Genomic DNA, 27,444 nt, shown 5'->3' on the forward strand with positions numbered 1-27,444 from the left:
AGTATTAACGACGTGATCGGTCAGAACAAGCTATTTAAATGCTTTAAAGCGGTTTCTTGACGTTGTCTACAGACAATACAAGCTCTTCGTTTGACTTTCTCCCACACAAGCTAGCTAGCTAGAGCTAGCTAACAGATCAACTTCCATGATGTTCTCAGGCTCTCAGCCACATGTCAGGGCCTTCTCTGGCGGAAGTAGCTGCTCAGCTGTCATGTTTGACTTGTCTCGTGTCTTATCATGTTTGAAAAAATAATAAACAAGTTAAATAAAGAAGAAATATCTCTGTGTGAACAATAACATGCAAAGAAATGATTGATTTAATACACAGGTTTAAGAGAGGACATGGTTTAACACAGAAAAGTCACCTTATATACATTTGTATTTTAATAAGCATTAATTTGAAACAGCTGACCCTGTTTATTTAAATTTTATTTGAAAATGCATCCGCCCATTTAATGTAGATATACAAAAAACATTAGCATACCCAGAAAATGTATTTCCCTTTTGGATGAGGGCTGTATGCACTAAATAATGTATGTATAATAAAGAGAGAAGAGCCTGCTTTCATTAGAAAAGTGTATTTTATTGATAGGGTTAGAGTGGCATGAGACTTGGCACAGGAATGAATTTCAAGAGGGTGATGAAAAAAAAATTACATAAACATCTACATCAAAAGATCATCTTCATTGGAAAAAAGCAGTGATTTGTAACACATTCAGATTTGGGCGGGGGGGGGGGAATAACGCCATTTCTACAACCATTTACATATACGGAGATAAACCTGAATATTATTTACATGGCAACAGATTACAGTATGTACAAAGACGGGACAAAGCAAAAAAAAAAAAAAAAAAACTGGAAGCAAACTGAAGCTCACAGGAGAAAAACTACACACTGTCCATGTGAACAGTCCCAAGGAAGCATCGGGGTGATTTGGCAGAAACACAGATTTTTAGCAGTGCCTGGAAGTCGTCCTCGGACAAAGATTGGCGTCCTACAGAATACAGTCGCTGACAGAAGTATTCAACTCGAGTAGATTTTTTTTTTTTGTCTACAAATTCAAAATGTGTATTAAAGGGAACTCCTAAACGGCACAAGTTCAGTGCCAACACAGGTATTCTCACGACAGGTCACATCTTAAACCGTAACAATGTTGGATACAGTATATTCAGACAATCTACAGCAAATCTCTGTACATATTAACAGACATTCATCATTCAGGCAAACAGGGGAGGTCTGTCCCTTTACAAGGCATCTAATCAGAGATGAGAACATAATGAGAGAGAGAGAGAGAGAGAGAGAGGAAGAGAGGGGGAGTCTGGGTCAAAGGTCAGGGTTCAAAGCCAGGAGCATCCAGTACCAAACACCACCCAGCTAACTGTACTGAGGCCTGGCTGAGTCTCGCTGCTCTGCCGCCCAGATTAAGATTAGATTATTCAGTTAGTTCACCAACAATGACATCAGCATTAACGCTGCTTTTGATTCAACCCTGAGAATACAGTGGACTGCATGTTCACTTGCTGGCACACCTGCCTCATGTGCCACCGAAGGTCATTTTACCCTCTAAACAACCAAACAATAAAGGGAGAACTGGCATCTTAATTATCTGTTAGATCGACTTAAATTCTATAGAGACAAACAGGCACAAATGCAGGATTTAAACAGTGATTAGGTCTCCTTAAGACATCTTATATCTCGCCGTTGTGCCCTTTTCTTTTCTAGCATGTTTTCCAGAGACAAGGTGCCAGTGCTGGAGCCTTTTTCCACAACAAATCTCAAACCGTTCGGAGCTCTTTCATCATCAGTGAACTGGTACTCGTCTCTGTAAATTGACTCTGTGCTGGCACTTTCAACCCGCTCATCGAGTTGAAACAAGAAGTGAAGAGCGGAGGAATGGTGCTGCAGTAAGAGAAGGAAAACGAGGATTGTTCAGTCTCCAGATAATCAGCAATTTAACAAACCCTCTATAAACTACAGGGGCTTCGAAACCACGTTCACAAAGCAGCACTGGAGAGTGTGACAGAAATAATGGAGTGATTTTGGAGTAAATTAATTCAGTGCTGGCAAATCAACTCTGGCACAGATGATTCTGACCACCTAACGTGTTGTTTAAACTTTTTTCACCTTGCCTGTGTTTGTTGCTCGCCAAGTGTATCAGCCTGGTTTGTAAAATGTGTAAAACTCCACATACAGGCGCTGGCATGAACGCCAGCACCGACACCTTGTGAGTTGAAAAGCCTCCCGAGAGTCAGGCCAGAGGAGCGAGTCTGAAGACGAAGCAGCTAAGTTCAGACGCTAACATCCGAACTGCCTGCTCCTCTTTCTTTAAACCCACACACAGTCTTTCCTACCGACTCGTTCACCTACCAAACCCTGAACTAACAAGAAGGCCAACTCTTCAAAGAGGAGAGTAAAAACTAATATAAAAACGGGCGAAGAAGAACATCTATCGGATTCTTCTGAGGCTGGTCTCTCCCAAGTCCTCGTCAGGAGCGAGGGGGTGGTTCGTCCCCATTCAGGTCCTCTACTTTCACAGGTCGACAGGGGTCATTGGAGCATGAGCTGTTTGAGGTTGTCGTGGAGGATGGTGTCCTTGACGTCCCGGAACACCAGCCTGATGTTCTCCGTGTTGATGGCCGTGGTGAAGTGGTGGTACAGGGGCTTCTGGGTGCCGTCGCGTCTCTTGGCCCGGAAGCACTCCACCATGAACGCCTGGATTTCCGGTAGGCTGTGCTCCGTCCCGGTGTATTCAGGAAAGTAGTCCTTGAGCGGAACGCTCTTCACCTTCTCCTCCAGCAGGTCCGTCTTGTTCAGGAAGAGGATGATCGAAACGTTGATGAAGACGCGGTTGTTGACGATGGTCTCGAAGATGTTGAGTGATTCGCGCAGCCGGTTGGTCAGCCTGTCCTCCATCAGCACCTGTGGAAGACATCGGGAGGGATGAAGTACAATCACTAATGTTGAGACAGAAACTAACTGAGCCGTAGCAACAAGTGACACCTACTCCAACCTCTTTCTATTCAAAATCATTTAGTAGAGGATATTCAGATTGGTACGTGTCCCTTTTTGAATGAGAGCTGGGAGAGCTCAGTACTCTCCCATGTCATCAATATTCATGCTCTTAAGTATTTCCCAGTCGGGTTACAGCAACAGGGGAATAAGCGTGGTGCATCAGTGGAAAACTATGAGCCAACATTGATCAGCAGAAGTCCTGTGTGTCTCTTTAAACACACCAATTATGCAAATACACAAAGCTTTAGTGAGGAACGAGGAAAACCGGCTCAAAGCAGAGTTTTTCTCCAGGAGACACTGCAGACATGCAACCAGATCAGGGGTTTTCCTGTCGCTACAAGGCTCGGGCGCAGCTCCCAGGCCGTTTTGGGCACCACATAAGCCAAATGAGGTTAAAATCAATGTGGAGAGCATCAAAACAAACTGCTTGACTGTTCCCAGATTTAATGATGGTAGTTGATCCCCAGTGGACCCTGAGTCTTCCCCAAACCTAGGGAGGACCGTGCACGCTTTACTGTAGAGAATATGGGATTGCTCAGTACTGTACTGGTTTCTGCGTCGGTGTTTACGTTGGCTGATAAATAACGAGATGTTGCCGCACAGAAATGCCAAAGATATGATTTAGGAAGTTGTCACCATTACATAGTTCTCCAACCAGAGAGCACTGACAGGTTTAGTTTCAAACGTGAAAAATGTCCTGTTCTGTTCACATCTCTCTATTTCTTTTAACTGTGAAATATTGTTACATGTGTCACCCTTAAAGACCTAGTCTGAGTCAACCCTTTATCTTTAATGTATAAAAAAATAAATAAATAAAATAAATGGTGAATCTGTTATTCTGTGTGCATTTCTTGTGTTTATGTGCTAAATTCAAACTGAATTTAGGCAACCTCAAGATGCATAATACACTGAATCAGGCCAAGATTTTTTGCTTGTATCTTTTCAGGACGTAAGCCTTTTTAATTGTACCACACAGACCAACCTGAACATGTGCACACACTGAGTTTTATTTGAGGAAATCTACACATGCTGTGAGATAAAACACAACAACTCCACACATCAAGACTGAGCATATAGACACAGCAACGACAACTTATCAACAAGTCACCAAACATTATCTGCTACACCAAACAGATTAATGTGCCACTTATCAGCCTATCACATGAGTGTGTGCTGCTCGCTTGTCTATGTGTGTGTGTGTGTGAGAGAGAGAGAGAGGAAATGAGATGTCATGTTCTTACCTGGTCGTATTCAGAGGAGGAGACGAGGAAGAGGATGGAGGTGACCGAGTCGAAACACTCGAACCAGCGCCTCCGCTCCGACCGCTGCCCTCCCACGTCCACCATCTTGAAGGGAACGTTCTTGATCTCGAAGTCATACTCGTGGATGCCCTTGGTGGGTTTACGGGCCAGCAGGATGTCCTGCTGAGTGGGGAGGTAGCTCTGGAGGAGAGATGGAAAGACACAACGAATGAGTGTCTACATGAACAGGAGAAGATTATAAGACGAGATACAATTTGTTAATTTTATATCTATATTTGCCCTTACACTTTGATTGTATTTGCACTGGTACCGCTGCTATGATGACCTAATTTCCCCCTCGGGGATAAATAAAGCTAGCTGTCTATCTATCTAACTATACGATCACAAGGTGAAGAGAGACATTGATGCTATTTTGGGTGGATATTGATTAAAAATACATGTATACACACACTGAATGTGTCAGGGAAGCTTGTGTTAAGGCTCAGACACAAACAGTTAACACAAAGTTAGGACTGCCTCATTACAACAAGATTAACTCCTGTTAAACTAAATAAATATAATGACGAGACTCCTGAGACACACTGTGTGCGGCACATTTATAAGACTGTAAAATATACATACACCTGAGAGATCAACTGTTTTATGAAATCACAGAAACCATTTAATCTTGTGTGTCTGGTGATTTACTTCTCATGAGTGGAATGAATTGTTCACATTTCAGTATAAATATAAATGATAATGATATTATTTTGTACATGTCAGTGTTGTTTTCCATCTTAACATTCAGTTAGTTTAAGTAAACTTTTTAATGCCACATATAATGTATGCAATGCATGCATATACATATACATATATATGATACGGCATCAAATTACTTCTCAGCAGTATATAACAATAATTCCTAATTATATAATTCATTTCTGCTCTGCTTATATGAGCGCTTTCTCAATATGTCACAATGAGTTTCCTGGCTATGTCGGCTGGCAGTAGTGACACAGTTTGCTGCTGGTCTGATGCTGCTGACTCAAACTCTGCTTTACTAAGAACAAACAGCCTCCAACATGCACAAAAAAAAAATCATAATTTTGAATATTTTGTGTCCCTACAGCCAGCAAGCAGATATAAATATTGTTGATAATGAATATTACTGCCTTGGACAGGCAAAGGAAAATATTTAGGTCTGCAGACACCCTCCCAGAGCATCCAGACTGAGGTGATGCCAGTTTCCTCATAGCTGTCGGCTCAGAGGAGCCTTTTTTTACCAAAATGTCAGCATTATCTCTGACAAACAACCGTCTCAGTCGCTTGTCAGCCAACCTTAAACTGTCCAGACATGTTGCAATATGAACTATAACATGCACACGTCTGATTATTACAATCAGAGCAGGCAGAAACAACTTACCGGCTCGCCAAGCTTATCCAGATTATCCAAGAAATACTTCACTGACTCACCCTGCGACAGGACAGAGGAGGAATTTCTGTTAATTCTGCACAATTTATTAGATTTTCAACAGCACAGTTTAACACAAAACACTTTTTTACTGAAGATACAGTCGTTGCTGTCGTTTAGGCGCAGGACAAAATCTCTCGTTAGCTGCCACACACACACACACACACACACACACACACACACACACACACACACACACACAGAGTCTGTTTTCTCTTCTTAGTATCTGAAGCAGGATGCAAAGTATTTGGTACGACAGGAGACACGTGTTTGTAAGTGTGTCTTTGATGTACACAGAAGTGTGGCTACGTGTGTGTGTGTGTGTGTGTGTGTGTGTGTGTGTGTGTGTGTGTGTGTGTAGGGGAGTTTTCTAGACCGTTCTGACGCTGTTCATGCACAATTAGTGCAAGCCCAGACATGAGGCTGCCAAGACCGAGATGCATTCCTGTATCTGTGTCTGTGTGTGTGTGTCTGTTCTAGACATAAAGCGAAAACTGACTGAAAAAAAAAGCAAAGCAGATTTTCCTGCGGCCGACCGTGTCTTTCCTGTGACACACCACGCCTTCATCAGGAGAAGATTCTGCATCTATTTTGCATTAATGACTCCACCCGTGCCGTAAATTCAAATTTTAACAGTCGTAGCGATCGTTGGGATTGTGTTTCTGACTGTTGGCGACATTTCCCCCCTCACAGCGTGCTTCTGTGCTCACCTTTTGATCTTTTAAAAAACTAACCTGACCTGAAAAACCTGTGCGTGTGTGTGTGTGTGTGCGCGCAAAGTGTGTGCAAGGCTAAGATTACACATGGGAGGGGTAGCATGGCGTGGCACTGCGCTGGAGCCAGAGAAAAGAGGAGATACCTCTGATTTTCAATTCTGGCTTTGCTCGAGTGAAGGAGCTCAAATCTGAGGGCGGCGGTGGTTTTGTAATAGTCAAAAAAAATCAGGCAGATGAAAAAAAAAAAAAAAAAGGAGAAGAGAAACGAGAAGAGCGATCACTCTGAGCTCTTTCTGTTCATTATCAAGCATGACGACGCCTGCAGCTCATCTGCTGAAGAAGCAAAACTGAAACACAACATTACATAACGTCAGCGTGTCGCCTGAACTGACACTTCAAATTCAGGACGATTTATTACCACTACTACTATTTTTGGGCTCATTATCAGAATCTGGAATCTACACTGATTAAAATACACAAGCTCAAGTGAGGAGAGAGAAAATGTTTACGACCGATTTTAAAGGCCGAGTGTGAACTTTGTACCACACAGAGCGAGACAGAGAGGATCCTTGTGTGCTTTCGCTCTGTACATGTGTTTTTAATGATAATTACAAGCCAGCCTGAAGGCACTTGTGATTTGTGATGCAAATACGTAAAGGGCATGTTCAAAACACAATGGGTTGTATCTGCTGGCAGAAAAACAAATTAGACCTCGCTAACAAGAGCTGGGAACAGAGAAACAGCTCCCAGAGCAGCAACTCTTCAGCTGCCGCGGCTGGTTTTTATGTGTTTCTATCCGAGTCTCATTCAGACTAAATATCTAAGTTTTATACACAACGACGGGCTGCAACTCAGGATTGTTTTCGTTATCTGGTCATTTTTTTAGTTATGTGTTTAATTGTTTAGTTTGCATAAAATCAGAAAATAGTTGCAAATGTCAAAAACCCTGAATGTTCAGGAGAAGCAGCCAATCGTCACATTTTAGAAGAAGGAACCATGAAATATTTGGTATTTTCGCCTGAAAAATGACAAACAATTACCAACAAAGAAGAACTAATTCATCATTTCAGTTGTAAGCAGCAGTATTCAATACGTATGTTTGGTTCTCTGTCGGTGTTACTGATCTTACAGAGCATATACACCGATCACACACCAATTAAACCCAGTTACTTAAATTTCACGTAGCAGCGCACGTTCATCAAATCATAAAAACTGTATTTTGACACGGAGCCTTGAGTCTTGACAGAGTTGACACTAAAACCTTTTCACTGGGCGTTAGCGTTACTTCACAACTCGTCTGTGGACATCAGCTACAGTCGCGGTGTGAACAGAGGCTGTGACCTCGCAGGGTTCGATCCGACCTGTGGCCCTTTGCTGCACGTCATCCTCTCTTTTTGTGGTCAACTTCTCAAGCTATCCTCTCAGATACAGGCATTAAAAAGCCAAAATAATAAATAAATAAATAACATGACAAAGAGAGGCAACGAATCCTTACGTTTCAGAAGCTGGAATAAGCAACTGTTGCTTGAAAATGACTGGAATGGATTAATCAATCGTCCAAATATTTTTCTTTCAGTCAACTAATCGTTGCAACTTTGACTGTAAATAAGAAATAAGATTTATACATAAAATACACAAACTTGTAAATGTCAGAGTAAAGGCTGAAACATGTTTCTGATCAGAAGTTTAGTCCACAAAAATAATAAATATCTTTAAAATGTCAAATCAATTTGTCCTCAACTCGCACCAAACTTTGATTATTGACTGATTGTCAATTTTCTTTTGTTTGAATATCTTCTGTTTTGTATCATTTGTCCAACAAAACTCCCCCTGTGGGAAAATGTATGGAGCATTTTTCATACACATGTAAATAATGGTGTATTTGTGTGTGTGTGTGTGTGTGTGTGTGTGTGTGTGTCCTTGTACTTGTGTAACTTGAGGTGTGAGTGTTTGTGTGCCAATACCGCTGAGTGAGGGAGCTCTGTTTGTAAGCATAAAGCTGTTTAACTACAGATCAACATTCCAGCTCTTATTCCCCTTTTTGTCTGCACAACCAGCTCGCCGAATGTGTGTGTGTGTGTGTGTGTGTGTGTGTGTGTGTGTGAGGCTAACAAGAGGGTATTGAGAACAGTTCAGCCTTATGCAACTGACAAACACATTTTGATTTACTGCTTTTGTCTGATTGCTGAGAGAGACTCGGAGACGTGCGTCCCCTCTCCTCAGTAATGTATTTTACGCCGGCAGCAGGTTGTGAAAGTGATACCAGGACAGAACGGGAGCGCAGTGAAAACAAGTCCCAGTGAGGACATGTGAACGTGCTCTCGTCCACAGCTGTTATTCTGGGGTAAACGTCAGCGTGCTGAAACGCATGTGCTGACAGCCAAGACATAAGGAGCGGGGAGAGGTGTAAACAGGAAGCTGACTCAATCACGTGTCTGACCACTCAACTGAGAAGGAGATATACAGGGAGAGAGGGAAGGGAGGATGAATCGAGATGAAAAAAACTTTCACTTTCTATTTTCACTGTCGTTTTCAATTCTCGAGAAAGACCAACTGGAAACACCAGAACACTCTTACTGGGTTTGGTGATCGATGGGACAGAAACAAAAACTGGGCCATTTCAATCCACCCACCAGCTGAAACTCCCTGCGACGGTCGTAGGCGTTCTGTATGCCCGAGTCGGCCCACAGAGCGGTGATGGCCGGCAGGTACTGCTGGAAGACGGACGCCTCCAGCTGCCCGGTGGCCATCTTAGCCGACCGGGTGTCGAACGCCATCAGGCTGTCACCGTGCCGCTGGTTGTCCTGGTCACCCCACGGGATGTGCAGCTTCTCCCGGGCATCCACCAACACACGCACACCTGGAGAGGAAGTGAAAAAAGGTCGGAGTGTGAGAGAGAGGCCCGCTGGTACTGTGTTGAAATGTCTAAGGTCAGACATGAATGAAACTCAAAGTGGAAGAGAGACTAGATGAGTGGTTTGTGTGTCGTTTGTTGGTTTGTCAGCAGGACTACACAAAAACTACTCAACAGATTTCCACGAAACGCGGACGAACGATGGGTCTCTTCCCAGAAAAGACCCGTTAACTTTTGGTGCAGGTCCAGGAATTTTATTCTCACTTCCTTTAACACCGCACAATACGGTGATTTCCAACATTTCCACTAATTTCTCAGAGAATAACGGATCAACATCAGGAGTATTTAGGGAGCTGGTATCTATGATGCAGGCAGGTCTGTTGGGCCTTGGTGGAGGTATGCACTCTACCATTCTAGTTTGTCTGAGTGATGGAGCAGGTTGAGAAGACAAACACAATCCTGTATATCAAGTATTTCTGTAAAAGGACTGATTAAAATGTGTTTGAAACGAGGGAATCACAGTAACTCACCACACGTTGTCCCACGATAAAGAGAGTATCACGATACATAATGATTTTATTTAGAAATACAATTAGGGAACATATGTGTATAATATGAATCACTGTTATAACTGCTCTTTATATATAAATGTTTCCTGATTATTAATTATTTTTCATAATCTGAGCACATAAAATAAATAAAAAAATAAGGAATTTAAAAAGATTATCCCTGTACAACATGTTTTCACCTGTTCTTGGTGTAATATGTAATAGTTTAAGTTGAAACCATTAAAGATTTAAAATGATTTGGTTCTGACATTATGCTGCGTTGCAAACATAGCTACTGACTTTAGCATGCTAACCAGCTAGCCCTGAGCCGTCACAGTCTAAAGCTCCTGTCCCTGATTCTCCGAACTCCCAGTCTGGACTGCTAGCTGCACAGCTAACTGAGCTAACTATCTAGCAGCAAACAGTTAGCAACAGTTGGCGTTTACTCTAGCTATACGCTGCAACACTTCAATTTGAATTTGACAGGTGGTAAATTGTGACATATTGCACCTTTAAGTCTTAAACAGGAGAGGAAACAATGTAGAAACATAATGTTGGCCTCTCCGGGCTTCCGTACAAACCATTTACCATCTCGACTATACAACACAAGGCAAGAGGAGCTTGTTTTTGGCATGTGGTCCAGTATTAGGTTTCAGTTTTGGTCCATCAAAGAAACTACTCTTAAAAAGGCAAAGTGCAGGCCTGATGTATTAATCCACCACACTGTGGTGTCAGTTTGTGACTCACACATTGACTGCAACTTGTCCAAACCCACATGTACCATCATTTTAATGTGACGTAGCCATAAACTGTCAAAAGCAGAAGAGGCCTGGAGTTAAAATCTTTAAAAGGCAGGATACCAATATGGCTCATTATAGCCTTCTCAATCTGTGTTAATCACATTTACATAAGTTTAAACCACAAAGAAAAGTGAAGTCAAAATGTCACGGACATCTGTTGAGATTGACGCCGCGTTTTTAATAAAAAATATCGATCTTTGGCGCCAGATTATCAAAAACTGTATCACAAGTAGAGCCTGACCAATACTTGACATTCAGGGCCTTCGTCGATATTAATATTTATAAGTAAAAAGTGTATCGGCCAGTTTGAGACATTAAACTTCACCTGGGATTTATAGTTTCACGACTCAAAATGAGTTAGGGATATTTTAGTGTTTCATATCTGATTTTTTATTTGTGTTTTGTGAATATTTTTTGTCCTTAAACATAATGTGACACATTTCATTTGACTTTAATTGCATATCCATGGACATGCACATATGCGCCCACATCCCAATACCCCTAACTCATTTTTAGTAGTGTACAAATTTGCATTATCATTACATTATAATTTCTAAAATAAAAGGGTTTTCATATATATATACATACATATTCATAATTACGAGGAACATATATTGCAAAACTCCCCCGCTGTGGGACTAATAAAGGATTATCTTTTCTGATTTTATCTTACACATGCCGATACTGATGTATCGATAATATCATCGGCCAATCGATGTATCAGTCAGTCTCTTATCGTAAAAGGAAGCCACACAAAATATTGCAATTATGCTATTTTATCCAAACCTGCTTCTGTAATAGTGATTAACACCCTCTGTGCATGCAAATAAGTACATTTATGAGGCATATAATATTTAATATTATAATTATGAGTGTTTAAACTGTCACAGAGACATTAGTCACGTCACCATGTCTTTGTTGGGTCCCTGTCAACACCACACTGTATGTAAAGATCTCCTCTGTACATACAGAGAGTGGACAAACAGGAACACCTTACATCATGGTGCCTGGTGGGTTCACCCTCCATTAGCTCCATCCCTGCTCAGTTGTTGAGCGACTAAACTCGCCTGTGGCTGCCTGATAGTGCTGGCGTGTAGCTAATGGCTGTGGTAGGCACACAAAACGTCAAATAAGCGGCGGATTCACGGCTATCCACGCGTTCAGAGGCAGCCCCGTGAGGACCCGGGTCGTATATGGGTGTGCCGACAGCAGATGCAGACTGTTTATGTGTGCTCTCACCCAGCGCTGCTACACAGATGTGGAAACTTTCCCATCCGTTTTAAAACCCACTTCTGTCGCGGCCAAACGGCTCGTTCGCTCCTCCAGTGTGCCCGCCCGGCAGCGGAGGGGGTTACCTTTGATAACGTTGCTGTAGATCGTGCCTCTGAAGTCCTCTCGGGCTTGCTGGTCGAAGTCCTCGCCGTGGATGATCCGCATTTGTTTGAGGAAAGTCGACTTGCCGCTCTCGCCCGCGCCGAGCAGCAGGATCTTCACCAGCCGCTTCACGTACGTTTTCTCCCGGGAGAGACATCGGTCGATCTCTTTGGACTTCCTAATTTGCTCGACCTCGCCGTTGTTGAGCAGGCAGACGGGTAGACAAACTTTTAACACGGACCTGGTCGGCAGGAAATCCGCCATGTTCGCACAAACTTCATCGATGCTAATTTGATGCGCGTTCGCGGGGCGCAGGCACGGGACCAAGCCCCTTCCCTAAACTCAGGAAGTAGCGTTGCTGACTGTTTACCATCAATCTTAAGTGACTTTGTGTTGAGCTATTTACGTCCTGTTGGGTCACACAGGCAGAACATTTCATCTTGAGCTTTATACGTCTTGACACGCACACATTTACCCACACGAGGCTCATATATGGACTAGCAAGTTAGCTAGCGAGAAAATTAACGACGCAATTACACAATTTACAACTAAAAACGCCTAGTTTATGGACACTTGTAATCACATTTAAACGCTCAGTTATGTCACAAACTAAGCAAACTATGAATTATATCTGAATTAATTCAAATAAATCGGAACTTTTGACTGTGAGCCGGTTTGTTGGTGCCATGTCGCCCTCTGCTGGTTCACTTTGGCCGTTGCATAACACCGTTTCCCTGATAGAGAAAGCCGCGCTCTGATTGGCTGCTTCCCCTCTCGCTTTCGGTATGCTGCCTTCAGGGGGAATTCGAAACATGAAAACTCACACTTGAACGCACTTAAAAAGATCAATAAAAATGTACATTTACAGGAGAAAGCATCGATATTCTATGAGCAGACCTTTCTCTGACTCTTTAATGCGCTTATCAGGCGACCATCACAGAAAAGCTTTTTATTTTTTATAAATAAAGTGTTTTATTTCTATAATGTCTTACTTTTCTTTATTATTTTATGCCGTTCATGTTGTGCATTTGTGTATTTGTATTTGTACGTGTGTTTGTATTACATATCCGCATTATCATAAAACGAATTCAATTTTAACGTTCACTTGAATGCAAACAAATGAGAATGTAACTGCATTTTCCCGAATTCCAACCGACGAGGTAAGAGCTTACGGGCAAACACGTGAAGGCAGCACCGGCATCTATCATTGCACTTCCCTTCCCGCATCCCCACACGACACACGGCGGCTCACAGGCGACAGGAGCATCGCATGTGTGTGTGAGAGAGAGGGTGAAAAGCATCATGACCATCAGAAACACTCTCCGGGATCATGGGCAGAGGTATCGACCACGGATGGCTTGTCTCAAGAAGGTAGGCTATCCTTTTACATCAGACTTGATGACCACAGGCTTCCAGACTATATACCTGCAGACGCACCTATAGATGGGTCACTTACATGAATCCTCTAATGCAATGCTCCAGCTGTTGTGGTCTGCTGTAACCTCACAAACCCTGGCTCTGTTTGCATTTGCTCTTATGAACACTTCCTCAGAAGATTTCCTGATGCTTTTAATTATATTTTTGGACAGCAGCAGAGCTCACAGGTGCCATTTGGACTCCAGGAAATGCAACAAGCAGAGAGAAAATGTGCCATGTTTTTAATTATGCATGCAAATCTGAATTTTTAGGCACCCAATTGATTAGAATTTGGAGGGAAAAACATAACTCACAAGTGCCAAGCATTCAGAAATACATGCAACAGAATGACAAGATGTCAAAATAACAAAACAAATGTCATGTTGGTTTCAGTGCGCAACCTGTCTGTCTGTCTGTCACCCTAAATGTTAGACTGTGTTTTGTTGCAACCTTTCCACAGTGATAAGGTCATTCAGTTTAATAAGCATTAAGCCTGGATCAGTATCAGTGCCTCCATCTACACCAACCAGCAGCCGGAGGGAAGTTAATCCAGGCACTGTGCATTGACTGAGGCTCAATTCATCCCCTCACATTTAAAATTCATTCGCTCCTGGAGTGTCAGGAGGTGGACATTTATCACAGTGAAATGACTTTTGGCATCAGAAAAAAATTGTGCAGGAAATAATTAAGACAAAAGCTCATTTTCAGAGTGCTGACGAGGTCCCGCTCTCCAGGGGAATGCTCACCATTCAGGAGAACTTTGTGTTTGGGTCCATGAAAGCCCACTTTGGTCGGGCTCAGCCTGGAGCTCACAGCCTCTCCAGGATGACTTCAAAGCACAAAGCCACTTCAAACAGGCCCTGGAGTCATCCACTCTCTCTCTCTCTCACACACACACACACACACACACTTTCACACACACAAACTAAATCAATGCATTGAACGAATTCCTGTTTTCCGGCGCACACCTGAGCTGTGGGATCAGATGATACGACAACTAAAAAACTGTTTAGAGGGGCAGTGACTCACTGCAGCCCTCCCACACAAGCCAAACAAAAGCCATGACATCAGGGCAGGAAAGCAACCTCTCGTCTCACCTCTCGCCATGATAAAATGCAGCGCTAAGGTTCATTGTGATGTAGGATTTGGACTCTGATGGCGTCTAATCACAGACACTAAATAAATCAGCATTTGTCTAATAGGAAGTATTAATTATGAGCTTTGCTAGGGAGCCTTAATATCCTACAGGGACAATTTGCATCAGAGTTTTCAAACCTATGAGAGCTGAGGCTGCAACTAACGATTATTTTCATGGTTACTCGATTATTTAGTTTATAAGATGTCAAAATATTGTGAAAAATGCTCATCGTAATATTTCTAACGTCCAAAGTGACGTCGCTTCTTTTGTCCAACCATCAATCTACAAATCCAAAGACTCTTCATTTACTGTCAGAAATTGGATCATTACTCTCTTGTACTCTCCCTCTCTCTCTCAAAAATGTAAATTCAGTCATCATATACTCAGTTCCATGCTGATGGAAAGTCAGGTGAAGTTTCGTAGTCCACAAAACATTTCCGGAGCTTCACAGCAAAACAGCGTTTTCTCCTTATTAACTGAAGTAGCTGGAGACTTAAAAACATAAAAAAAAACTCTCCATACAGCTCGTCTGGGATGATCCAAGTCTCCAGATCCCCCGAGTTGATTTGAAAAGACATTATTTACACCCCGTGGCAGTCAAGCTTGTGAAACCCACTTAAGATGGGGTGTAAGCAAACACTTTGAGTTTGCGGCTACAGTTTAGATTTCTGCTTTAAAAGTATGTAAATAGCTGACTTGGATTGTGCCATACGAGCTGTATGGAGCCATTTATGTTTATTATTTTTCTATTTAATGTGGCGTTTTCCTTGAAAAATGCCTGCAAGGATTAATCGATCATCAAAATTAATCATTGCAGCTCCAATTATAGACAATTTTATCTGAAAAAGGTAAAACAATGAATAAGAATTAATTTAGAGAAGATTCACTTCACGCATCCATCAAAGCTGCTATTTAATCCATAAGTTACAGCGTTTCCTGCCGTATTTCCACCCCAACAACTTGTTGTCGGATCAATCTGTCGGCATGGTGACCTCTGCCCCCACCCCCCACTCTTCACAATCAGTTGTCGTGGAAACCTCGTCTCACACCTCATGATGCTTCTCTGCAGGCGGAGAAGCTGGTGCTGGAGATGCAGGACCCCAAATCAGGAGTGAAGTCACAGCCTCAGAGACTGGTTATCACAACAATACCACACGCTATCACAGGTAACACACACACACACACACACACACACACACACACACACACACACACACACACGAACAAACACTGATGGCTGCACACACACACACACACACACACACACACACACACACACACACACACACACACACACACACACGCAGCCAGCAGTACACACTTGATGTTATTCAGCAGCTGGCTGAGTGATTGTGCCTGCATAGTCTCACTGGAGGATACCAGAGCTACAGATTTAATCTCCATGACAACCCCTGCGGTCTCGGAGTCAGAGAGGGAGAAAGTAGGAGGTGAAGGAGGAGGAGGAGGAGGAGGAGGAGGAGGAAGACTGAGCGGGGGAGAGGAAAAGAGTAACAGAGACAGAAAGAAGGGAAAAACCAGAGCAGACAGCGAGCAGGAGGAGAGAGGAGGAGGAGAGGGAACCCAGACCGCTACGTCAGCTGTAGCTTTGAATTCAGGCAGATTCAAACAGCTGAGACGGCTTCTGTCCCCTTCTCCCCTCCTCCTTAACATCCTTTCCTTTCCTTTCCTTTCCTTTGCTCCTCATCCTTCGTCTCCTCTGCTTTCCTTCTGTCTTCCTCCTTTCTATCCTTACCTTTACTTTCCTTTCCTTTTAACTCTTCCCTCATCTCCTTTCCTTTCCTTTCCTTTTTACTCTTCCCTCGTTTCCTTTCCTTTCCTTTCCTCCTCATCCTTCGTCTCCTCTGCTTTCCTTCTATCTTCCTCCTTCCTATCCTTACCTGTCCTTTCCTTTCCTTTTAACTCTTCCCTCATCTCCTTTCCTTTCCTTTCCCCTTCTTGCCTACTTTCCTTTCCCTCCTTTTATTGTCTCCTCTCTTCTAAGCTCCTGTCCTACCCTCTCCTTTCTCCTCCTCTTTCCCATCCTTTGCCTTTCCTTTCCTCTCTCCTCTCCTCTCCTCTCCTCTCCTCTCTCCTCTCCTCTCCTCCCTTCTCCCCCCCCAGCTGTAGAGGTCTTCCAGTCTATGGACAGCCGGTGGTGGTGGATCACAGAGGGGTCTGGCATTTAGAGGCTCACACCCACGTTCACTTGTTCCTTGTGGTTTCCTGTCAGAGCTGCTTTTGTAACTGCTGACATTTTGTTGCCTCTGACGTCCATCTTTTCTCCTCAGGTGAAGACATAATCACCTGGTTAGCAGACAGATTCCAAGTAGACGCACAAGGTTTGTAAAAGTAAAATCACCTCAACCTGAATATATGAGCAGAAATGCCACAGTTTAAAACTCCGGCTGCTCTCTCTGTTTGTTGTCTTCAGAGGCGAGGAACTTCGGCTCGACGCTGGTGGCGTTAGGATACATCTACCCTCTACGAGACCACAAACGCTTAGTGATCAAACCGGATGCATCCCTCTATCGTTTCCAGGTAAACACACCACAGCTTAACAAAGTCTCAGGTCTCAGTTTCAGTTTTTAACCACAAGTAGGACAACAGAGAAATGTTGTTTGGTGGCGTAAAACATGGAGGAGTTCACTTCCTGTCCAGTCCCCTCCCTTCTCTCTACATCACCACACTTGAACCACTTTTTTCGAGGCGACTCGAAAACTAAAAGTTTCTTTCATGAGAGTCGATCACAGCTGGATGTTGATACAAAACTTAAGTGTTAGTTCAGATTCACAGAAGTCACACAATAACACAAACTAACGTACCGATCGAGGCAGCAGCAGGTAAAAGACTTGTTTTTGTCAAAGGAGTCTGGTGGCTTTGCAGAGAGCGATATAACGCCTGTCTGACGGCGAGATAAACAGTAAAAAATACAGCGTACACTTAAACTGAGATTGATTTTTTTAATGTGGGCCTGCTTTTAGTCGGCTGCTGACCCCGTCTACAGCAGTGCATTGCTTAGCTTCCCACACAGGTGCTCCTGCTTCATCTCCGATCTGGGGGAGTGCAGACGCCTTCTGCTGTTGGTGTTACACTGACTATAGATAAGTGCCTCTTACAACCCCAACTATCCCATTAAGAAGCTTTAACAATGGTACTGTGATAACAACCAATGCATTTTTCATTGCTGCCTTCTTGGCTCAAGGACACAGCAGCTTTTGAGGGGATAATTAAGACTGCAACTAATGATTATTTGTATTATTAATTGTTGTGCTGATTGTTTTTTGATTAATGGATTAATCCTGAAGTCCATAAAATGTCAATAAATAATGAAAAATGCCCATCATAGTTCCTGAGAGCCATTCATGATGATTTGTCCAAAGAGTCCCGTGGTTTGCAAAATAAAAGACGAATGGATGGAGCTTCACAGACTTAATGTGCAACTTCCTGTTGAATAGTTTCCCATTAGAGGACAAAAACAGCAGCAGGAAGGAGACAATTTTGTGGTGTAAAAACCTCAAACTGCCCTGGTTTTGGTTTCCTGAGCAAAAATAATTTAACTTAATCTCGGTTCCCGTCTGCAGCAAACAAATCCGGCTCACAATAATGTTTCTGTCTTCGTGTCAATTCTGTTTTCGTCCTCTCCAGACGCCGTATTTCTGGCCCACGCAGCAGTGGCCCGTCGAGGATACAGATTATGGTGAGTGTGACTTTATTATTTTTTTTACACATTTTATTAGATGTCTCCCTCCGTCAACACTCCTCTCTGTGTCGTTATTGCAGCAATCTATCTGGCAAAAAGAAACATACGGAAGAAAGGAATCCTGGAGCTGCATGAGCAGGTGAGAACGAGAGCGAGACCTGCGAGTGATTCATGTTTTTCGCTCGCTGGCATTTGCTGAGGTGTTATTTCATGTCCTCAGGAGCAGTATAACCGCCTGCACAAGTGGATGAATCATAAATGGGATTTCATTGTGATGCAGGCTAAAGAGCAGTACAGGTAGGCGTGTGAGGAAACTCAAAAAGACGCGGCTCCATTTTAAGATCGAGGAGGTGTTACGATTTTTTTCGCGTGTGTTTTGTAGGGCGGCGAAGGAGAGGAAGAAGCCAGACCGTGTGGTGTTTGAGTGCCAGGAGAGAGCCTACTGGGTGGTTCACAGACCTCCGGTGAGAACACACACACACACACACACACACACACACACACACACACACACACACACACACACACACACACACACACACACACAGATGGTTATCAGGCTCCAGCCTCTTGTAGATATGAGTGGGTTTTCCCGCTCACAGAGAGGTCTGAAAATAAATTGCACTCCACCTCTTTACTTCCCAGGGTATCTAATTATCTCCACCCATGATGCCTCATTACCATTACATGTCCAGTCAGAGGAAAAAGGGCACAACTGATTAATATTTCACACTGCGTAGGAGAATGTTCTGCGGTGGTTTGCACCTTGTGTTTCAACTTGTGTTTGTGAGACCCTCCAGGGTCCCTGAACGCCTCAGGTTCACCATGTGTCATTTGTTTTCTTTTGGTAATTTGATTAAACTTAAAAACGAAACCATTTAATACGGATGACCTACTTAAGCAAACAAAACCATCAACAAGAGGATTGGCTATTTATTTATATGTTTTTCTTAATGACTGCCACCAGGTCGGAGTCCTCGCTCAGTAATAACACCACTTTTCTACCAAAATTAGCAGGTTTTTTAAACAGGGACACACGCTAAAAATCGCATATTGACCGTATTCCCACTTCCTGTAGGAAAGGCGCTGTATAAATATATATATTCATATATTTATTATAAAATATATCAACTCCAGGCAGTCAGCAGAGAGTTGCTGCTGCTTCAGCTGCGTTATTTTAGATCACACTACCTTGTTGGGCATGACCCGCCCTACTCTGCCTCTGATTGGCTACATTCTGCCCGTTAAGTAATGCGCATGTGCAACTCTCATCAAAGATTGAACAGAGGCGAGATGTCTCACTCTGTGGCTAAAACGGAGCATTCAAGACACAGTGTGTGACGAGATGCTGCAGCAACGCACCATGTGAGAAAAATAATGTGTTTTTTGAAAATTCAAGTATATAAACCTATTCTACTAGGACCCCCAAATAAAAGTATGAACCTGTAAATTAGCATAATATGACCTCTTTAAGCCTTAACAGCAAGCCTACACAGCTATAGCTGTACTGCAGCTAGCAAACATTAGCCACCCTAAGCTAACTGGTCGTACCAGACGAATTAATGCAGCAAAACCGCTGCGCTTACTAAACTATAAAAGACAGTTTCTTATTGGTAAGGAGTTTAAATATTCATTTGTAAGAGGAAGATTGTGCTATTTCTTCTTTTAAAAGTTACATAGTGCTTAGAGAGTCAGAGGAACAGGGCGAAACAGGTGCCCGAAGCTAGTTTTTAGGGGTTAACCCAGCAACGGTGGTGTGTCATTATTCCTCTCCTGAGCTAGGAACTTGTTTCAAGTCTTGATGCTAAGCTAAGCTAACAGCCTGTGGCTCTTTCTCTACACTAAGCATACAAACATGAGGGGGTATCGATCTGCTCATCTAACTCTTAGCAAGAAAGTGAATAAGCGTATTTTCCAAAATGCATCACTTCTGCCTGTCTGTGAGAAAAAATACAGAAATAGCTTTTCATTGTTTCTCTTCCTCTTCCACAGATAATGTTCATGATATGTTTCATTAGAAAGACACTATTTATAACTTTTGTTGCTGAGGGTAGGAGGAAGTAAAGCACAGATGCCGTTTGCATTTAAACGCAATAAAATCAGATTTATGTTTCCCACACACACTCGTCCTTCGATTCCCAGAAGTCAAAGTCAGCTTAATATCCCAGATAATATCGTAAATCAGAGACAAGCTTATCCTGCGTTCTTGTAAAATGTGCTTTCAAGTTTATTCGCTTTTTAAAGCCTCTGCAGGAAAACACACAAATCACTTTGATTCGTTTTTTTTGTAACGTTCAGCAGTGAACAACATGACCGGAGCCCGGCTGTCACCTCAGATGGCCGAGAAAAGTGTGACACATTATCGGCCTACGATTAGCATCAGAAAACAGTCGTCTCATTAATTAGTCATTTGGTAAACACACGTTGTTTCTGTCGTTGGTGTGTGTGTGTGCAGCCGGGGACAGTGAGCGCCATGGACTACGGGCTGGATCGACGGATAGATCCTAACGCAGACGAGGTAACAGGTGAGTCGGTGCGTGACCCGGGGGAACATAATTCCTGTCAATCAGATTATATTAAGAAGCTTTCATGCATGAATCCAGGTGCAGTAAAGGCAACTTATCTTCTCTTCCCTCTCCCTGTCTGCTGTTTCATTTAACTTTTATCTTTTACTACAACTAATCTCTTCTTTTCTCTTCTTCTCTTCTTCTCTTCCCTTCTGCAGGCCTTTCCCACGGCTCTCTCTCTTTGTATTCAGACTTTTAAACTGGTTACGAACAACCCACACACACAAAAAACATAAAATGGCTCCATGTAGCCCGTCCAAACACACAAACACACGCAGCTTCACAGTTTCTGTGATGACGCCTGTAATGCAACATTTAATATATTTTCTTCTGCAGGTAAAAACGCCCGACGACTACGAGAGAATCGTGAGTGAGATTTCTTTCTTTCTGAGCCTCGGCAGTGATCCACAGACACAGATCTGTTTTTCCTGACATTTTTACAGCTGTCGTCTCTCCTCCGCTTCCTGTAGATGATCTTCACCCAGCAGTCCATCATGAGGCCCAGAGTGAAGTCGTCCGTGTCCATTGGCGCGTAAGCTAGTCCATCATATTCCCAGTCTGCCTAAATACTCCAAACCCAGTCACCTGAGACCGGTTGAATCATGTAGTGAATGTCTGAAAATGGCAATCGCTTGTCTCAGTGTATCTCCAGCGCTGAACGAGTGAAAGTCACGCTGCTCGTCTTCAGTTAAACTCTTCCTCCCCTCGTTCTTGCAGTTTGGTGAAGTACTGCGCCACCTACAGCAGCCACGATCCTTTCCTCTCCAAGTGTCTTCCCAGCAACCCCTGGCTCACCGATGACGTCACATACTGGACGTTAAACATGCCCAAGTGAGTCAGCAGCGGACGACACGTAATTGATATCGTTTCCATTGAGATTTAACTGAATTTTGAGTGCGTGTGTGTGTGTGTGTTACAGTGTGGAAATCCCAACTAAAATGCGAGTGGAGAGGTGGACGTTCAGCTTCGGAGAGCTGCTGTCGGACCCCCGAGGACGAAATGACTTCAGACTCTTCCTGAAGAAAGAATTCAGCGGTACGATGGAGGTTTATTTTAACGAAGTCACGTACAAAAACAATGTTCAGCCATCAGAGTAGTGAAGTTTTCTTTTTTCTGTTATTTTGTTTTCCATCCTGAACCGTCTCAGGTGAGAACTTGGCGTTCTGGGAGAGTTGTGAGGATCTGAAGTGGGGCACTGCAGCGACGATGAGAGAGAAAGCCGAGCAGATCTACAAGTAATGTCTCGATTTCTTTTCTCTTCGTACAAAACACCGTATCAGTCTCCTCTGATGAACGTTGACAGCAGCAGAAACTGGAGACGGAGCAGAAATAATAAGTTAATTAGTGAAACGATTTACTGGCTGAGAAATGATTAGCGACGTCTTCTTGTAATCAATTAATTCTCTCAGTTTCTTCGGTGCGTTTTTCTCTGTTGACTGTCGCTCAGTTAAATAAGACATCTGGAAAGTTGTGATCTGCATTTTTTAACGGTTCTCTAACAATTAATTGACTAAACAATTCATTATTAACACATTAAATTGCTGCAAATGAATTCATAATGAGGCGATCGTTAGTTGCAGCCGGAGGCAGAAATCATTTAGATTTTGTCCATAGTGAACTGTTTCTGAAAATGTATTGATGATTAAGTCATTTTACATTTCTTAAGAAGTTGTGAGTTGGGATGATGTTGTTTTAATTGAATATGTGCATGTTAGTCAGCGGAGGAAGAAGTATTCTCATCCGTAACCCTGACCCTCAAATTAGCAGCTGAGTTCATGTATTTTCGTCCGTGTCCTCCTCTCTCAGGACGTTCCTGGCTCGTGGAGCGCCGCGGTGGATCAACATCGATGGAAAGACGATGGAAATCACAGTGAAAGGCCTGAAACACCCTCACAGATACGTCCTGGACGCAGCTCAAACTCACATCTACATGCTCATGAAGAAGGTCAGTAAACGCACCGTGAACAGAGGTGGTGTTATATATTTCCCACGTGCTTGAACACATTCACGATGAGACGCGTGTTTGTTTTTCAGGACTCGTACGGCCGCTACATGAAGTCTCCGGTGTTCAAGGACACGCTGCAGAAGGCCATCGCTCCCGATGAACACAAGTTCAGGTACGTGGCAGCAGAGTGGATGTTCCTCACCTAACCGGCTGATATTAGCGTCGCTGTAGCATCCATCGTCTCCAAAACTTAATTTTCTCCTTATCTTTCTTAATTTTTCCTCCAGTGATTCCCAGTTGGAGCAGAACGCAAAGAACCGGCGGCCCAGTCTCAGCCCCATCATCCTCCGGCAGCTGGAGCAGGAGCAGAAGGCCAAGATGGCCGCCAATGTTGACATCACGCAGGTCATGAGCAAACTCAGCAAGCAGGGTGCTAAGCAAGCTGCTAAGACCTGAACAGACAGGAGGAGGATCCTCTCCTGACGCGTCAGGATCTTTTTATTTTATCAGATTATTTAGTGGAAACATTTAAATAGAAAATGAAGTTTAAAGGTGCTATAATTAATATTTTTATAACAACAAAGGATCAAATGATGTTTAATGTGAAAAGAAAGAAAACTTCTTCCTCCACTTTTTGTTTTTTCGCTTTATAGCAACTTTAAGCTCATTGTTTTGGTTTTACAGCCGACACCTTCGCTATGTTGGTGCACTCGCGCTGCTCCTATAGTGTTGTAGCGAAAACCAACTGTACATTATTGTACAAGTGGATCACGTAGCGGCTAAAGAGTAATATATTTCCCTGTAGGGAAGGAAAGTGGATGAACTGAGCCTTTAAACACAAACTCTGCACATCTGTTGTCGTCTGTCCATACAAGCTGTTTGTTTCTGTCATGTTTCTTGTCCATCTTCACTCATTGACTGTATGTTTTATTAATATTAGTATCATTAAACCACTGTATGTTTTCTCTGTCATCAGTCATGAACTAATAAAAACACCCACAAACCACCTCATGTTTATGTGTTTGTCCTGAGTTGTCGTTCATTCACTGTTTTCATGTTGTCGTGTTGCTCGTTCGGGTTCCTGGAAAATCTGGAAAACTGTTGACCAGTCATGGAAAACACATGGAAAAAGCAGAATGTCCTGGAACATTACTTAAACTCCCCAAAACTACACAATACAGTACGGTATTAGTAGTTCACTGTATAGTGTAAAAAACATAGAAGGAAATCAGTTATTTTGTCTTTTGTATATTTACTATCACTCCTGATTAAATCAAAAGTATTTTTTATCTGATTATTCGATTAATCGATGGAATAATTGCTAAAATAATCAAGAGTTGACGACTGACCTCTCAGCTTCTGTGACTGACCTCCAGAAACCCGTGGCTGTGTTCATGCAGCCATGGATAACACACTGTGACTCACAAGAGGAAAAGGCATTGGGGTTATAAATGGATTAGTTAAGGAACATATTAGTGTATGGGCGCTTCCTGTCTGTCGCACCGGCTACACTGTCTCTGAAAATGATCTCTGGCAAAGAGCGGGAACCCTGCTGGACTGTCGATGATTATCAGTCATGAATCTGTCAAAAACACTGTAAAAATCTATTAAGTGACGGCGACAGAGACAGTTTCTTCCCATTTTATGCACCTTTATACTTCTACTCCTTCACATCTTATTCCACTTTTTACTCATCTACGTTTGCCTGTCAGGATCAGTTACTAGATGTTTTTCAGGAAACTTTTCGGTTTAGCTCTGCGATTAGCTACATTAGGCTTCATTATGCACCTGTTGTCTTGTTGATTGTTATTTATGGAGGAAATCATCTGCTGATAATCTTCCAACATGCTTTTGGAGTGAAAACCTTCTCTTTGTGACCTTTGACCTCACAGCTGTGCCGCTTCACCACTCCTGTCCCCCACCTCGCCGTCTACTCTGGCATCTCTGACTTCCCCTCTGCCAACGCCTCCCCCTCTCTCCCCTTCCTGGCCCAAACCCCAGCCTGTCCGTCCCCCATCAGCGTGGCCTTGGACAGCACATCGGCCTCTGAGAGGCGAGTGGAGGCCAGTGAAGGAGATGGAGAGGGGAACCCCGCGGCTCCGGCCTCCGTTGGTGGGAACGCATCCAAGTCTCGCATGGCTCTGTCCCTGCGTCGCCTGCTGAGGCGCGGCTGCGCTCCCTCCACCATGTTCGCCAGCTTGTCGCCCAAGTGCCACTCAGCTGCTGGGACGAGCAGCCGCATCCAGCCGATCAGTCCGGATCAGCCCAGTCAGGCTCCACCGAGACGGATCGCCAAGTGAGTAAAGAAACGTCTCAGCGTCCTGTTTTAACAGACTACCAGTCGTGTATCTTACCAAGGTCTCTCTGCCCAGTTTTTTCCAGATTAAAGTTGACATTCCTCCAGAGTGCCGTATCTACCCCATAGAGTCCGAGGACGAGGACGAGGAGGCCAGGGCCGCCTCTCGGGGAGGAGTGGGAACCAAAGAGATCATCTGTCCCTGGGAGAGCCTCAGTCCACAGAACGGGACCGGCTAACGGCTGCAGTCACACAGGTTTCTACATCTGAGCTGATTGTCTGCAGAGATTAAAGATCTCATACAGAGCATGAAGAGGTCAAATCTCTCACCAACTACAATACCAAACAATATCAGGACTGACACCAAACAGTCCAGCTGGGACACTCTGGAGATGCCTGCTGGTCTACAGTGGACTGAGCATCAATGTCTCAAAGTTTAACTTCTTATAGGAAACAAACACCGACCCAGTTTCATGTCTGCTGCAGCATAATCCTCTTCTCCACCGTCCACACTCAGTGCTTTAACCGCTATCGCCGCCTCTCCAAAATATGGCTGAATACACGCTGATGTTCACAGCTGTTTACCGTCGTTACCAGACAGGATTTTAGAGCTACTGAGGTCACGAGTCCTCAGTCAACATTTCCTCTCTAAGAAATGTTCAAAACAGTCTGTAAAAGCTTCTGATTATTTCAGTTTTGTTGGGATATAATTCTGGTAAAGAAAAAACAACCTGTTTTCACTCCCAGGTCGTCAAATATCAAATGTTTTGTCGTGCGTCTGAATGAAAGTCCGTATTAAAACGAGGTTAACTTTGTGAAACAGCTGCAGTTTGGTTCAGTTTAGGCAACAAAACTGCTGATGAGGTTTTGGACACAACTCAACAAAATATATACAAAGTACTTGTCGGTTTTAGAGATTTAATGCAGAATTCTTACGTATTATATCTTTAAAATGAGTCAACGTCCACTTGTGGTCTCACTAACAACGGTCTCTGGGGTTTTACTGAGTGACTTTTCTTCTTTATACTAACTCACCACATCCTCAGTCTGCCGCTGCTCACTTTGAATGTCTGATATCGTCACAGAAACATTTTCATCTGAGTCAGTTGCGTCTAAAAAAAACGTCCATATCTGACAACCTGGGAATGTCTGAGAAGATTTCTATGAAATTTCTATAACGCACAAATGACAGAGGACTTTGTGTTTGTAGCTCTGCAGCTGAGACACACAGACGCTGTATTCAGCGATATTTTGTATAAATATAAGTATTTGATACTCATGACACACGTTTTTTTGGTGGAGCATTCCTTTAACTTCAGCCTTACGGACACCAACCCTTACTGATGTGAGCACCAGCTGAGCCGGCTGTACAGGGTGCACGGACATCCAGACCTGAGCTGTAGCTTTCACATTTGAAACCTCATTCTGTATCTTTTAACGAACAGCAGCCTTACACTGACACGCTGAGTACTTTGTGTTTGTTCCGGCCTCAGCAGGCGTGTGCACAGACATCGTCCGACAAACTGGAGCCACAAATGAAAGAAAACTATTAAAAGAACATAAATATAAAGAAAGACGTATTTTTTATTGTCGAGGAGCGAAAACAAAACTCGAGATCATTCAAAAAATAAACGTTTACATCCTGTAGAGAGATAAACCAAAGCTAACAGACTCCGTCTGTGCACACGCCTGCTATAAATATAGATAATGTATTTATATATTTATTGACTGATTTCTGGAGTAGAGAAGTGTTCTTGTGCTGCTAAATAGACTTAGATGCCTCATCCCCGATTCACTGACCTCTTTATCCATGTGAATCGACAGAATGGATGCAGTTCAGGTGAGATGAGAGCACATGAACAGTTTGCCTACGTGTTGCTTTTCTGCTGATCCTGACTGTAAACCAGGAGTCAGGAGATAGTTTTGTATTTGGCTCCACTGCTGTTTTGTACACTCTTGTGTAGCGGTCGTATGCTGAACACACCAACCCCGAGAGTTGGGAGCAGTCCAATGTGAACTAACTGTCTGAATGTATAATCTCCAACATGTTTACAGATGCAAGAATGTGAAAAATTATACCTTAAACTTTGTTGTGTTTGATTTGTACATCCCATGGCTTGTGTCAAGTGCCTCAATAAATGACCGTCTCAACGACAAGAGTCTTCGATCGATGTGTCGATATTTTATTTGTTGATTTTTCAGGTATAGAAAAAGACATTAAGACGATTATTAAACAGAAATGTTATCCCTTTCTTCACACCAACATCTGTTTGAATCTGTTCGCTTCCTCTGACATCTTTTATCTAATTTTCTCCATTTATATAAAGTATGAAACAATGTGGACATCTCTTTGTTCTGGACCTTCA

At 43.1% G+C, this 27,444-nt stretch overlaps 2 protein-coding genes across 2 annotated transcripts; one reads left to right on the forward strand and one right to left on the reverse strand.

The window, feature by feature from the left end:
* Positions 1-562: 562 nt before the first annotated feature.
* Positions 563-12,729, reverse strand: LOC311250306 (guanine nucleotide-binding protein subunit alpha-13-like). Its single transcript, XM_084341938.1, has 5 exons — positions 11,998-12,729; positions 9,074-9,300; positions 5,677-5,727; positions 4,254-4,454; positions 563-2,919 (listed from the first exon to the last, which is right to left on the reverse strand). Exons 1-5 carry the CDS (start codon positions 12,278-12,280, stop codon positions 2,548-2,550), a joined length of 1,134 nt encoding a protein of 377 aa, XP_084198064.1. The 5' UTR covers positions 12,281-12,729; the 3' UTR covers positions 563-2,547.
* Positions 12,730-13,210: 481 nt separating this feature from the next.
* On the forward strand, positions 13,211-27,243 carry rgs9b (regulator of G protein signaling 9b). Its single transcript, XM_084341402.1, has 19 exons — positions 13,211-13,387; positions 15,640-15,736; positions 16,859-16,909; positions 17,002-17,108; positions 18,216-18,267; positions 18,351-18,409; positions 18,491-18,567; positions 18,653-18,734; positions 20,726-20,788; positions 21,174-21,203; positions 21,308-21,369; positions 21,555-21,668; positions 21,757-21,872; positions 21,985-22,072; positions 22,644-22,782; positions 22,872-22,954; positions 23,070-23,187; positions 24,675-25,078; positions 25,155-27,243. The coding sequence occupies exons 1-19, from the start codon at positions 13,319-13,321 to the stop codon at positions 25,315-25,317; spliced, it is 1,974 nt and encodes a 657-aa protein (XP_084197528.1). The 5' UTR covers positions 13,211-13,318; the 3' UTR covers positions 25,318-27,243.
* Positions 27,244-27,444: the final 201 nt, after the last annotated feature.

The sequence above is a fragment of the Pagrus pagrus genome (assembly GCF_965226575.1).
Source record: "Pagrus pagrus genome assembly, chromosome: 21".
Classification (NCBI taxonomy): domain Eukaryota; kingdom Metazoa; phylum Chordata; class Actinopteri; order Spariformes; family Sparidae; genus Pagrus; species Pagrus pagrus.